At 31.3% G+C, this 15,235-nt stretch overlaps 1 protein-coding gene across 3 annotated transcripts in view; it reads right to left on the bottom strand.

The window, feature by feature from the left end:
• Positions 1-1,210: 1,210 nt before the first annotated feature.
• Positions 1,211-15,235, bottom strand: part of Scp2 (Sarcoplasmic calcium-binding protein 2) — a 51,239-nt gene continuing 37,214 nt past the window's right edge. The window contains exons 2-7 of one of the 3 annotated variants that reach the window (XM_081995389.1): positions 11,931-12,029; positions 9,174-9,246; positions 3,893-3,945; positions 3,546-3,665; positions 1,912-2,124; positions 1,211-1,854 (exon numbers count right to left, since the gene is read on the bottom strand). In XM_081995389.1, coding sequence (XP_081851515.1) covers positions 1,744-1,854; positions 1,912-2,124; positions 3,546-3,665; positions 3,893-3,945; positions 9,174-9,246; positions 11,931-12,005 — 645 coding nt within the window. In that variant the 5' untranslated portion in view covers positions 12,006-12,029 and the 3' untranslated portion in view covers positions 1,211-1,743. Of the gene's footprint in view, positions 1,855-1,911; positions 2,125-3,545; positions 3,666-3,892; positions 3,946-9,173; positions 9,247-11,930; positions 12,030-14,999; positions 15,054-15,235 lie in introns of all 3 variants that reach the window. The other 2 variants (XM_081995390.1, XM_081995391.1) reach the window with 2 other exon arrangements.

The raw sequence follows: 15,235 nt of genomic DNA, 5'->3' as shown, positions 1-15,235 counted from the left end.
GATTTAAACTTTGGAATATATCTTATCAAAGCTTTCTTGTATTACAGAATACATAGTTTGGAGTTATGTACAAAAAAGTAAACTACAGATTTTTGTTGATCGTTCATGTGGACAGAAACTTTTACAATTTTTGACGTCACCCACATAGCAAAATTGTATTCTTGGAATATGCCTGGCAGTTACTTTCACACAGGGGTATATTCTCAAATATATGCCAGATATGTGTCCAGTATATGAAAGTATATTCCCAATACGTGCGTGGCATATTACATTGTCCCTTTAGTTCATGTACCAGGCATGTTTCTCAGGAATCTAAAAATAACATTCATGTAGGCGGAATTTTTGTAATTTCAGTAATTTTTGTTGTAATCTTCTTGTGCTTGAATTAGCTGAACGACTGAATGAAAATGTAAGGTTTTAAAATAAGACATATTCATATTTTCCTTTTCTTATATCCATTTATAGTTTATATTAGATTAGTTTCATTATTCTTATTTAATCATTCAGTTTGAAATAGTGTGTTGTAAATTTTACGAAACTGTTTTCAATTTATAACAAACTATACTATAGAGACCAGTTTTCACTTCTCAGACACACCCCTGGCATATACTTATTGGGATATTTAAAAAGTTAAATTTGTACAGCAGCCGGGTATATGCCAGGCATATTCTCAAATTCATATGCGGCTAGTCATATGTCTGGCATGTATTTTTCACATGAATGTACTTTATTTGTTATGTGGGCATCTTAATTTTGTTTCATTTTGAGCTAGAAGTACTATCTTAATCAGATTTTTTCGAAAAAAATTTTGTGGATATTTTATGTCCAAAATTAATTCTTTTTTGCATATGCGAATATACAGGACGTTGAAATTTATTTTGCCAAATTGAAATCTTGGCTTTTTTCATCGTTTAAAAACTATACAATCCATAATTTGTCAGTGATGATCCTCCAAAATTAAATAGAAATTATATATGGCTCTCCAACATGTGAAAATAAAGTTATTCAATAGTCATCAGTATCTCAGAAACAGTTGAACGTCGATTAGTGTTTTTATTAGGAAAGTGTGAAGGAGTATATTCCGAATAATATTTTTGCATAAAAAGTTAGTTATTAATGTAAGATTAATAAATTTTTTTGAACTAAAAGGAAGTTACTGCATACTGATCACTTTGAAAGGACGAATTGTAGTTAAATTAACAAAAACTGCTTTTTTTCACATATACTCGCTTTTATTTACCGAAAAATTAAACCGTAACCCCAGAAATCTAACAACAAAATAACATAATCTACACAATAATCACATAAATATTGAAGGCAGTTAAAGAACACTCTACAATGAATAGAAAAGTGTCTACAGTATATCCTAACATTTAATATAGTAAAGTACTTGAAAATGTACTTTTCTAGCACGCCGTTGGCTTTTCAAAGGTAATTTCATTGGTCCTTACTACACAAATATAACGGAAGTTGTCCTATACGTACAGTTAGGTTTTAGTATAATAATAAGGTTATTAGGAAAATCTAGACAACTATATATGCACAACATCAACGTTACTATTATAGGCTTCTGTACAAAAATGTAACAAAGTAAGAATGAAATATTACAGTGAGCTTTGTAAACCTTTTGCCTTGGCCCGATTATTTTGTAATCCGAATACTTTTTTGACATCCCTCATGTTTTTATAGAATATATATAGATATGTGGAACAATATAACGCAATAGAATTATGGTTAATTGACTTAGAAGCTGGTCTTGCCAAAGATGAAGTTGCCAGGATCGGACGGGTTTTCGGATACAAAGAATTGCTTCCACAAGTTTTTGAATTGTTCGTAGTTTACCTCTTTCTGGCCCTGTAAAATGATTTAATTTAGTTCCACTGCTTTATGATGTAAATGTTATCTACTTACCCCGGACATTTTCTGGAAAGCTTCCCTGCATTCTTGAGGTTTCAAGCCATAGCAAGAGCAAACGCTGGTGAATTCGTCGATATCGATGCTACCATCACCACTGGCATCCTCCAGGTCGAACATGAACCTTTGGTACTGGTTCTGCCATTCCAGGGCGTTTTCGGGGCTTTTGGAATAGTCGTCCCACATTGAGGCCCATTCTTCCACGCTCACCTATTGTAAAGAAAAAATACATTTTTACATTCTAAAAAATGTAAACTGCACAAAATTCGAGAATTTAATAAGGTAGATACAATTTAAGACAGACTAAATCTATATACTACAGTGTAACATGAAATAATCAATTTCACAGTAACTCATCCTTTCAGCTTTCTCACCCTGACCTATATTTTATGTTAGAAATTTTTATAATTAACACACACTTTTTAACTGTCGTCTTTTTACTTGTCGACAAGTGGACACAATTAATTTTTTTACTTTATTATTGGTATTATTTATAAAACAACTTTTAAGACTGCAGGCAACGGACTAAGCACCTTATTAGAGTGAAAGTTACATACTATACTCTGTATTACATATTCCGTGTGTTTTCAAGCCAGTACCTACAAGATTTCAAATACTATTAATAATAAATGAAATATTTTGCAGCAAAAATGTCGTAAAATGCAGCAAAGCACAACGAAATCCTGTTTTGATGTAATTTACCTTTATTATTAAAGACGTAGCGAATATTAAGGACGTTATTTTCTTGAAAGAGATTGTAGATACTCGGAGATAGTTTTATGCAAAAATGTATAGTTGAAATAATCGTCAAAAGAGACTACAATGAATAAAATAATATTTTACAGCTTATAATCAGGTTATTTCGTGCTGCTGTAAAAAAGTAAAAAATATACCAGCCTGTAAAATATAAGAGAAATTTTAATGTCATAAAATTATGGGCTAAATTTAATCTTTGTGGTAACTTTCTTATAAGTAATTTTCGTTAAAGAATCAATAAAACTAAAAAAAATTAACTTAACATAGAATTACAGTTATGAATGTAACAAAATGCTACTCAAAGAAAAAACCACTGAAATTAACCACTAATTAAGTTATTACAAAAACTTAAAAAATTTCATGTTACAAACGTAAATTGGCAATATCAAACTCTAGAATTTATAATGCCACATAAACATGAACTCGATTAATAAAAATAAAAATTGATTTCCAAGCCTTCTATCCGATGATTTATTTTACTGAAATATTGCTTGTTCGACCTTTTTAAAGCTGAAACTTTTTTTTCATAGCACGCAAATTATATTGCACTTTACGCCCTTATAAACATCATTAATACCCCCACATCGTCTTAAATGGCACGTATTGTTTGCTTTACTTGTAGATTCTCACAGGATTGAAATTATCTCCCGCAAGTACTAATCCGCGTGTTGAAACAGATTTCAGGAGGATCATTTTTTTAGCTACGCTACGCCATTAATTTCTGTCAAGTTTCCGCTAACACCTGTACATTTCGAGGGAGTTAAATGTGGAAGTTAATTAGGTTAAGTGCATGCTTTCGTTTGCTATTTCGCAAGAACAAATTTGTCCGCTTATTTTAAAAAAAAAATCGTTAATTTGTACAATTAAGCGTATACCTGTCCGTCCTGGTTTGCGTCAGCTTTTTGCCTCAGACCTTCCCAGATTTGAATCATACTGTCGTAAGTCTTTTTGTATTGTTCACCTCCTTGAGACCATCCTCTTAGTGAACAGATTTTCTAAAAAATATTTTTAACAATTAACGTTATTTTTATACGGAATAACCCAGTGAAATTATGAAGCAAAATTTACTGTGAACTTTTGCTCTAGATTTTACACTGTAATGGGTTTTTCTCATAAAATCACATTTTTGACACAGTAATCAAGTGATTAACTGTATTGACAACATTAATTTTCTGTGGCATCATCCTCATTTTGTTTGACTTTGACTATAAGTGCGACTTACCTCAATGGCGAGTTCAAAATCTTTTTTGTCAATGGTCCCGCTTTGGTTGACATCTGCAAATTAAATAGAACAGTATACTATTAGCTTATACGATCATTTATTGGAGGATAAAGGATATTCATTCGGAATTGCCTTTGGGGGCCGCATGTATACTTAGAGTCGAAGTTATGCATAGTTGAGATTGCTTAAGTGACCAGAGCAATTTCGGTAAAGGGCTTTGCCAACTTTTGGAAAGTTAACAGTTCCAGGTCGTGGATTTACTGTTTACACAAGACTTTTTAATTAGCTTTCACTTTATAAATTAGAAGATTGATTTGAACTTTAAAGCAAACAATGTCACATCGATCGGGGGTACGAGTTTTAAAATTGTGTGTTCCCTGTTAGTACAATTCTGAACTTGTATACGTGAATCAATTGTTTTTATTAATTTGTACTACCACACCAATTAATCTATTTTTCTACACAATAAATTGTATCCTGCAGAGTGGTTTACGTTAAGATTTTTACGACACTATATTAACTAAAACTGAAAATAAATGAAATCGCATGATACCTATTTCTTGCAATTTTCCTTATAGCATCCTATGATTTATTTTTAAGAGTAATGCGGTTTTTCTGTCAGATTCAAGCATCTACAGAGAAACGCAGCAGTAGGTAAATGCACACATTTATCATGTAACAATGAGTTTGCCTTGACCCTAATAGCAGACGAAGTTTGGTGAAGTTTTTGGCGAAATTGTCAATTTTACAACTACGAGCATCAATTTTATCAAATGAAAAACTGTCGAGTGCTGTATGTCGAGTTTACTTCTCTCAAATGCAATTAAAAGTTTTCCGTTTCTGGCAAATATCCGTTACTCGAGTTCGATTTCATATAAGGGTAATTTAGTAGAATTTATCGGAAATTTTTTTATTCAATCGCCTAAAATCGACAAAATTGTAGGAAAAAATTATAGATTTATTCAAAAATAGTTCATACCTATACGAAAAATCAAACTAAATTGGCACGGCGCCGGCGTCACAAACATTTGTGATTTTATAATTACAATTTTTTTTGATTTTTAGTATACATGGTATTTTTTGCAATTACACTCAAAACTTTTTCTACTGACGTAATTCAATTTTCTTTTTATTTTTTACATATTTCCTTACCAAACACTGCAAACTTGACACAAATGATCATTTTAACGTGTGACCTTTTACTGGTCCTATAAACACCAAATGTTGGCTGTATTAAACCCTTAGACAAAGGTTTACACTGTTGCAAGATGCAGCAAACTTTATGAAGTTGTAAATTACTGTGACGTGTATATAAAAGCAATTCCTTCTTTCATTACAACTTGACCTTTGGACCATTTCGGAGAGTAGTTAAAGATTTATTGAGTTTTGAAAGTTGCTATTGGTAGTTAATAGTTTTAATTAAACTGTTTGCCGTGGGAGTTAGTTAGTTTAAAGGGAGTTAGAGCAATCAATTCTTCTTGCAAACCACCCAGCTCGTGGTAAATTTCCTTTGCATAAATTTCATTTTAAAGTCAGATTGTCCCATTATCAAATTTGCATTTTTTTCAATATCAATTCCAAATCCTGAATTTTTATTTTCACTTTAAAATATTTTAATTTCCTCTTTGCTGTCATAAACTAGCAGACTCTCTATAAATTAAGAAGTAAACCATTCGAATGAGCTTTTTCAGGTCGGATTTTTTGGGATATTGAAGTGACATGTAAATTTACTCTTTGCTATTTGTATTTCGATGTTGCCCCGTCCATTTCGGTAATGTTGCATCCTAAATAATTCATGCAGGTTTCCCAACGTTTCACGGCTTTATTTTGGACCATGTCGCTTTTCAGAATATGCACCAGGTGATTTTGCATGTCGGTATCGGAGCGGCAAGAAATTCAAGCACACGTATAAAAGCTCGAGATACGTTTTTGGAGTTCAAAAGGTGATACGGTTAGAACGCCTGGTTGAACTTTGTAGCTAGTATGGCGAAAATCAAAGTACAATGAGATGACGTAACAATGTGCTAGCAAGATAACTGTTTTGAATGTAACGTTTGCTTCTTTATTTGTAACAGTCAAAACGTTTTAAAATGTTGAAAACGTTCTAAATATGAAACTAAACATAGTGGCGTAATTTAAAACAGCAATATTCAATTTTTTAATGGTCATTTACCTTAAAAAGTTTTTAATTTCTTCTAGGCATTCCCATTATTCTCAAATAATTTGTTGTTTTCTAAGATTCACTTTAAATTTTGTTTTTTTCAAAATAAATTGTTTTTTCATGGTCTAAAAACATGATTTAAAATGTTTTACGAAGTTTCTTGACATACTAAATTAACTAATACATTTTTTTTAAAAATGTGTGCAAATTTTACGTTACGTAAAATCAATTTTCACTTACAGGTTTTTTTGTACTTATTTAAGGTCCTTTGATATAAATATGCCCTTGGCTGTGTATTGGAACCCTTCTGGAGCAAAACAAAAAATTGCCAAAGTTGCACTATTTGCAAAAATGGCATTTTTCCAATTTTTGAATAATTGTAACTTTTTTATTTGAACTCTTATAGATTTCACTAAAACGCTATTAGAAAAAGGACAAAAAATACTACAAAATGGGGTAAAACTGGCCTCTCTAGCTCTTCATGTTACCGAGATATTGAATTTTAAAAAGTAGTACAAAAAGACCCCTAATACCCCTCCATTCTTTAAATTTTTTTGTACAATGGGAAATGTTAAAATGCTTTTTTTTTACTTATTTCACCTAATTTAAGGTCCTTTGGTATAAATACGCTCTTTGCTGTGCATTGGAACACTCCACGAGCTAAATTAAAAATTGCCAAAATTGCACTTTTTGTAAAAATGGCATTTCTCCAATTTTTGAATAATTGTAACTTTTTTATATGAACTCTTATAGATTTCAATAAAGTGACATTAGAAAGAAGATAAAAAATACTATAAAATGAGCCAAAACTGGCCTCTCTAGCTCTTCATGTTGCCGATATATGGAATTTCAAAAAGTAGTGAAAAAAGACCCCTAATATCCCCCCATTCTTGCAATTTTTTTAAAAAAAGGAAAATTTTAAAGCGCTTTTTTTGTACTTATTCTACTTAATTTAAGATCCTTTGGTATAAATTTGCCCTTTGCTGTGCATTGGAACCCTCCACGAGCAAAATTAAAAATTGCCAAAATTGCACTTTTTGCAAAAATGGCATTTTTCCAATTTTTGAATAATTGTAACTTTTTTATATGAACTCTTATAGATTTCAATAAAGTGACATTAGAAAGAGGATAAAAAATACTATAAAATGAGCCAAAGCTAGCCTCTCTAGCTCTTCATGTTGCCGAGATATTGAATTTCAAAAAGTAGTGAAGAAAGACTCCTAATCCATCCTTGCGATTTTTTTAAAAAATGGAAAATTTCAAAGCGCTTTTTTTGTACTTATTTTACCTAATTTAGGGTCCTTTGGTATAAATATGCCCTTTGCTGTGCATTGGAACCCTCCACGAGCAAAATTAAAAATTGTCAAAATTGCACTTTTTGCAAAAATGGCATTTTTCCAATTTTTGAATAAAAAATTTTCTTAGAAAAGTTTGTTAAGACCAGAGCTGGTTGAATTGTCAGTTTTTATAGAAAAAGTAACATTCACTCATTTCAGATGATGAGTTTCTTTTTCTAATCATTATCTTTTCAGTGCTTCAAACCTGTGAAAGTTTCCTATGACGTAAAATAGGAAATTTCTAAATTTTGTTAGAAAACAGTGCAGTTTTCATCAAGATTTAAAAATTCAATGCATTTGCCTAAAAATTGCTTGAAAAATTGTTTAAACATTTCCGAGGAAAACACCAAAGATTTATATCTTTCTCATTTTTTGAAATATCTTCAAAATTAAAAAAAAACATCCTAGAAAAAGAAAACAAAGCAAAAATTTCAAAATTTTCAAATTTCCAAAACGGTTGGACAAATTTGTATTGTTCCAAAATAACTTTTGGAGTAAAACTTTCAGGAAAAAAGTTGTTGGTGTCAAAAATAAAAAATTTCAAAATTTCCAATATTAGATAACTGATATTAAGAGGGTTAAGCTGTTTCACTCTATTTTTGTATCTGATTTTTAAAGTTTTTAAGTCATTATTTATGAGTAAGTCATAACAATTGATACAAAAATTCAATCCTGTTGTTTTAATCCATATTTAAGTTAGAAGTAGCTAAGGTATTCCTTATCCCAGTATTTACATAACTAATGTTAACTGGAACTAAATCCACATCGCCTTATTAAAGAGTTTTTACTTTAAATTTATAGAGTTTCAGCTATTTATCTGAAATGAAACCATAAATCTCTTCAAATTATTCACTCTCAGATGCAAATGTGCTTTCGAAAAAACTTTTTCCCCAATTTTTAAATAAACTGTCTGCCTGGTCGCGTTTAAAGTAACCGATCGTCGACCTAAACCCTAAAACCACCGAAAAAATGAGCCTTTCCAATTTGAATACGTCTCAAAAAGCAATAAAGGTACGGCAAAGTTTTCAGTAATGAATACAAGTCGCATTTATATTCCCTGTGGATGTTTCTGGATGGACTCGAATCGTTGAAATATGGGCACTTGATTTCCTGAAAGGCACGAATAAAATTATTCCATTCTTTTTTTTGCGGAACTTCTCCCAAAAAGAAAATCGGGGACAGTCAATTTAACAAATTGCTCTTTTTGAGACTGCCGAGAAATTTATACAGAGTGTCCAAACTTCAAATGAGTATTACGTCAAAAATTACTACTTGCCACAGTGGGTGATTTGTGATTGGTCAAAGAAATAGCACCAAGCTGAAAGCTGCTTTTTCTTAACCAATCACAAACCACAAATTGTTCTTGACATAACCATTAATTTGTTGGTATTTGTATTAGTATACGCCATTACTACAAACTGAAACACTCTGTATAATCAACAAAACTTTAGTATAACTTTCACAATAAACGTTGCATGTCCTATATGGGGTGTAATATTTAAAAAAGCGCCAACTCATTGTTTCATGGTGCATTTTCAAAGCGAAAATTATCTTTTGATAAATTACTATAGGAAATTGTTTTAAATTCGCGTGGATGGTTTCAACTGGGGTAGGGAAAAATGAGGGACGACGTCACTCTCTACAGAGGAAAATAATTAAAATTTGCTTATGACCGGTGAAAATTAATAAGAATGTTGTTTTTGGTGAAAGTTGGCTGCAATATCAACTTTCTTTGACTTGGGGTTAAAAGGGAAAGTTACAAGATTAATAACGTTTTACTTACCGAAAAATACGTTGAAAACGTAGAGGAGTTTCTTCTTTCTGAAGTCGGAGATAGGCATGTTTGCTAATCGGTTCTGAAAAATGGATTAACTAGATTAATATTCAGAAAAAACAGTGTTATCAATAAAAAAAAAGTCAAGCCTTACCACTCTACTTCTAGATATACTTAAACTAACTTTCTTGTGAGCAACTGCAAATAAAAAAAAGCATTACCTGTCACATTAATTAGGTAATTAACTATCTGAACAAAAAAAAAAATCGATTAAGAACATCTTAGCTTTGCAAGTACCTGCTAAGTAATCATTATTTTACCCATTAATCAAGCTTAAAAGGAAATCTGGAAGGGTACAGAGAAAATGAAAAGCCATGTCGGTTCTCGATTTAGCTAAAGGAAAATCCAAGTGGAAATCCAAATTGCTGTGGCTTACATTACGAGGCTGCTGTTGAATATTTTAGTAACACATTCTTAATGTCGGTTTTAATAACGATACAATAATTTTTGGTATTTAGTGGAAGTTTATACAGGATGTTCCAAAATCATTCAAATCATTATTGGTTTTTTCCTTGAAACTAAAAAACGAGATTCCATCAGAATTGAGGACTTTTAGAAAAGATTTGAAGGGAAGATCGCGTAATTCTTAAATGATAGAACAGGAAATCCATTTCTTGTATATATTATTATGCACATTAACTTTCAGTTTTACCATAGTTAAGATTTGAAATACCTACTCCTAAATAGTAATTTATAGAGTCCGGACTAAAAAGCACTATAATCGTGAAAAAAAAGCAAAACTATTCTCCTCAAAAAAGCATAAAAATCTGTAAAAAAGCTTTAAAAAAAGAACAAAACTCTTTCAGAGATTCAATTTTTTTCAAGAAAGATTTTAGACTGTTTTGAAAACTTTGAACTTTTGAACAGTTTAAAGAGCATATTGAAGGTTTTAAAATGCTTTAGACGAATTTGGAAATTCTTAGACGGTTCTAGAATTTTTTGAAAGTTTCTGGACTCTTTTGATCACTGTTCTAAAAGCTTTTGGAAGCTTCCTAGATTGTTTTAAACTTCCGAGGCTTCCAACAATTTTAGAAGCATTTTGGAGTTTCTGTAGTGTTTTGAGAACTTTTTAGACTTCTTTAGGAGCACTGAAAGTTCTGGACTGCTTTTAAGGTATTTGAAACCTTGTAAACGGTTCTAGAAACTTTTGGAAGCTTTTAAACTGTTCTAAAAGCTTACGGAAAGAGTTTATAGACTGTTCTAAAAGCGTTTGAGCGTATTTTGAAATCTTTTTTGACTACTTTAAGAGCATTTGGAAGGTTTCTGGAGAGTTTAAAAAGCATTAAAGGCTTTGGAAAGCATTTGAAAACTTATGAACGGATCTAGAAACTCGTGAAAGCTTTCAAACCGCTCTTAGATTGCCTTGAAATTTACTGAGTGCTTCTAGACTAGTTGAAGATCATTTGGAAGCATTTAGAGTGTTCTAAAAGCTTTTGGAAGGCTTTCGACAGCTTGAGAAGCATTTTGAAGTTTCTTGTAGACCTTTAAAACCTTTTTAGACTACTTTAGGAGCATTTGGAAAGTGCTCTTGAACATTTAAAAGAGCATTCAAGGTTCTAGATCGCTTTTAAGGTATTTGAAACCTTATTCTAGAAACTTTTGGAAGCTGTTAAACTACTCTAGAAGCATATGGAAACTTTTAGACTCTTGAAATCTTTTGAGAGCTTTTATAGATAAGTTGAACAGCATTTGGAAGCTTTTAGGCTGTTCTAAAAGCTTTTGGAAACTTCTAGGCTGTTTGTAATGCATTTTGGAGCTTTTCTAGTGTTTTGGAATGTTTTTACATTTTTCTAGACTACTTGGCAATTGGCAAACTAATTCTCGTTAAATATTCAAGGCGGTACAAGAAACAGTATGAACTATTTAGCAAGTGTAGAAGCAGAAAAAAAAACAAAAAATTTCAGTCCGGAAAAAACCAGTTTTGACTTTTCCGGACTAGTGATGTAATGAATCATTTTCGGGACTAAAACCGACAAGGTAATAAAGTATATTACAGGATAAAATTTCTAAAATTCAAAAGTTGAAATTGAGTTAACTGTATACAGAATTCAATTTTACTTACTCTAAAAGAGTATCCAGCTTCTCCAGAACTATACCAAACCGTTAAGATAGAATAGATCATAAATTTACCCATATCACTTTTTGTACAGTTTGGCGAGCAGTGTATATAAATAATAGACTGCGACCAATATAAAATCCACTTCTGCACGTGTGTCCTGAAGGCTCAAAACAACATTAACTAAGAAGATATGAAAAATAGTGACCCCAGGGATAAAATTGCTATGGCGCAGTAAATCCTCTTCCAAGGATGCCGCGAACTAGGGCAAAACATGTTAAAGGGTAGATAAAAAAATCGAGGCAATGGATTTGCTATAGCCTTGGTGGAATCCTTCAGTAATGTTTGCAAGGCGAGTTTCTTCGAACTGTTATTTTCCTTTACCTGTAAAAATCTTTTGGTTTTCCAGGAAATTTAATTAAAAGAACGTTTCTGCTTTTTGCTTCTCTTCCATTTATATCTACGCCTTTCATACGTCCCTCGATAATATCCCATTTTCGTGATTTGGATTTATTGATTTGGTTTCCGAATTGGAAAGAAAACAATCTACGTTTATTACTACAATTGCACAGCAAAAATAGCCTAATAGTTCCAGAGCGGAAAGTACACTTACAAGCCATGCAAAAAGCATCGAAACATAATATACGTACCCCGAATAAATTACGAGGAATAACGCGTGACATCATTTCACGCAGAATGGCCTTTCCATAATTTAACGTCTCCATTTCTCAAAATTGACTGATCACTTCCTAAAATGTAAACATTGAACACGTAAGATACACAATAAGCGACAAACAACACTATTAATAGGACTACATTAAAATTTATACACACAGGATTAGTAATAGTAGACAAACATACGTGTGAAACATACATAAAGCAACCCCAACACATTTTTTTATGAAAGATGTTACTGTTAAGACACGCACAACAATTAACACTGTACAAAAGAAGTAAGAAGATAATATAAGAAGAAAAAGTAAACATGATATTGTTCTAAAGTTTTATTTACTTCAGGAAGTAATAATTTTTAGTAATAATTGTTATATTATTTGTGTATTTCAATCCCTAGGTCATCAGTTCTCCAAAAACATTTTGTTATATTTTTTGACCTGAGTGTCTTCAGATGGTTTTGTTCTAAAATCACTAAAAAACCTTAAAATTTCATTGTTATAACAAATACGTGATGATCATTTTCACTCCGAATTAGAGTGCCAAAAATAAAGAAACTACATAATTTACAAATTGTCAAGATGCGATTTTGGATTCTGAATAACTTTGGGAACAGTTACTATTTTTTAAGGGATTTTTGAAAGCCATAAGAACTGCTTATTATATTTTATGAATAAAAATCTGTCTAAATGGAATTTACAGTAACGAAAATGTAACCATCAGTTCGATTTTGAGGAACGATTGTATTTTCATACAACATTATCTCTAATTTTCGGATAATAGTAATTTACGAAACAAGTCCGGGAAACGGGTTATTAAAGTACGTCTAAATGGAATTTCTAGACGAGGAGTCTGTAAATATAATTGACAAATAATTATTTTTAACGTTATGTTATTTAAGAAAAATGTTACTTTACAATTCACCTCGTTTCAGTATTGAATCAATTGAGATGTAATATTTTCTTTTTTTTATAATTGTGCCTTTCGTAAACCCAAAACAAGAAAGTATAAATATTTAGTTTCATATTTTCCGTTTTCTTTTTTCTTTGTGATTTATTTGGTTATTATTTATGTAGGATAAAAAGCAGAAAAAGGGAGAACGGAATTGTGTTTACCTCTGCTATAATCACTATGATTATTTCCTACCAAAACAACATTTTTTATTTGTGTTTATCATTGTTCTCAAAAAATTTAAAAAATAAAATAAAATCAAGTTATACATGTAATTTTTAAGTGTACAAAACTATTGCAATTCTAAGGTCTGTTAGTCAGGTAACTCCAAAATGATTACAAATAGAAATAAATACAAGAAAAAGTGTTGAAAAATAAAAACTCTAAAAACAATCCACACTTTAAAATAACTTAAATTTTGCTCTGTGTTTTTTTGTGAAATTAAAATTTAATATTAATAAATAGCAACAAATGCAACACTTTACCTAACCAATGTTACATTCTTTACTTAACAACGAGGAAATTACAAATTCAAAATTGGTACTGTCGAAAAAGTTTTGCGTAAAATACAGAGTAATAGTAAAAAATGCGAGCAACTTTTAATTAAAACCTGGATACCTAGTCTCCACATTTGTATTTAATTTTCATTGGTAGAAATATTTTTAATAAAAATAAATGAAAAATTCTTAATTTAATTTTTTAGTGTATCCCAGTTACAATACGTTCTAACCTAACCCACATTTAAAATAAAATTTTACAGAATAAAAGATGGCAACTACTGACAGTATTCTACTATAGAGAAAGTGGTATAGTACAACTGTAACCTTATTTGACAGAATTTAGATGATCTTAGTGATATCATATAAGTTTTTCAGACTGTAACTTTTCACGTATCGAGTCATCAACCCCAAAAACTCGTTACTCTCGAATGTGACCGACAACATTTCGATACTTTTCAGCCCTTAACGTGATAAAAACACCTTTTTGTACGCCAATCATGTTTACCTTTAAACAATAAAGACACGATTCAATTCGATCCGGAAATAAAAGCAATAAAACTCGAAGAGAACTATTCTTTTTCGATTTCCCCACGTGCTCGTTAAGGTCCTTCTTTCCGTTTGGCGCATTATCGCCTGGCTAAGTCGCGGTAAATCAGCTAAACCTGTACCAAAGTCGAATAAATTCCCCTCGGTTTCACAAGCAAATCTCCTTTTAACCCTCATGCAATCCTCCATGTAAATCTCGTACAATTTCCTTTATCTATTGTCCGATTTTCTAGCACTTTTCTTGGTAGAAACCAGCAGCCCCTGAACCAGTTTATCATGTAATTCCTGGTTGTTTCTTTGCAGCGAATTTACGGCAAGACAAATTATTCTGTCGAGACCGGTAATTAAATAATAAGAGACTACAGCTTGTATAAAGGTGCAATTAAATTTGATCACTGAAGTTGGTATATACATAAAAGAACCGGGTTTAATGCAATTTTGTGACTCCATAGACTGCTTAATTGTCTGTACTGAAGAATATTTATATATTCCAGCCGCTTTTTAACTCACTCCAAATTAAAAATGATTTTATAATCTTCGTGTTTTGTGCCCATTACCTGGTACAAAAACCCTTGTATTTTAATTGACGTAAAATTTCCACGAGTCTATAAAACGTTATCATCCAACTTAAAAATATACTGGAGCTTTTTCTCTCTATTTGAATACACTTGAAGGCAAAGTATTGAAAGTGCGCTAGAACGATTTGAGGGTATTTTTAAAAGCGTTATTGTGCAGAAAAGTCGAGGAATTGAACTGTTTACCCTCCAGCATTCTCAAGTGAAGGAACGGAGATAAGAAACTGCTCTTGAAGCGGGGTTTCTAGGGAAATAAAATTGGACAAAATGTGGTTTCCTACTTTCTACTCACTGATAAACTGTTACAGTACAATTACTAGTCCCAAATGATTGTGGATTCAATTCGTATTGACCTGAACAAATAGTGATTTTAAAGAAAGAAGTGACAAGCAGGATTAATAAGTTTTAGTATGGTTAATAAGCAATGTTGAAACTGTTAAACTTTTCAAAGTAGAATAAGTAGTTTATACCGTACCAAAAGAACTCCAATTTTAACACTGTTTGTCCATTTGTCCATTTTACCAATATACTGAAAAGGAAAGCTGCTTTTGTATTATTATCGAAGCTTTGTATTAGATTGTACTAATTTGAATAAATAACCAATATTTTAAACTAAATTCTAGTTAAGTTAGCCAATTAGAAATTTCAAACTTATATTAAGTACATAACTTGTAAAGGTATGATTGCCACTATTTTGTTATTTTACTTTTT

Source organism: Ips typographus, linkage group LG1, assembly GCF_016097725.1.
Source record: "Ips typographus isolate SLU linkage group LG1, UJ_Ityp_2.0, whole genome shotgun sequence".
Taxonomy (NCBI): Eukaryota; Metazoa; Arthropoda; class Insecta; order Coleoptera; family Curculionidae; genus Ips; species Ips typographus.
The sequence above is the reverse complement of the archived record's forward strand: the minus strand, read 5'-3'. Positions and strand labels throughout refer to the sequence as shown.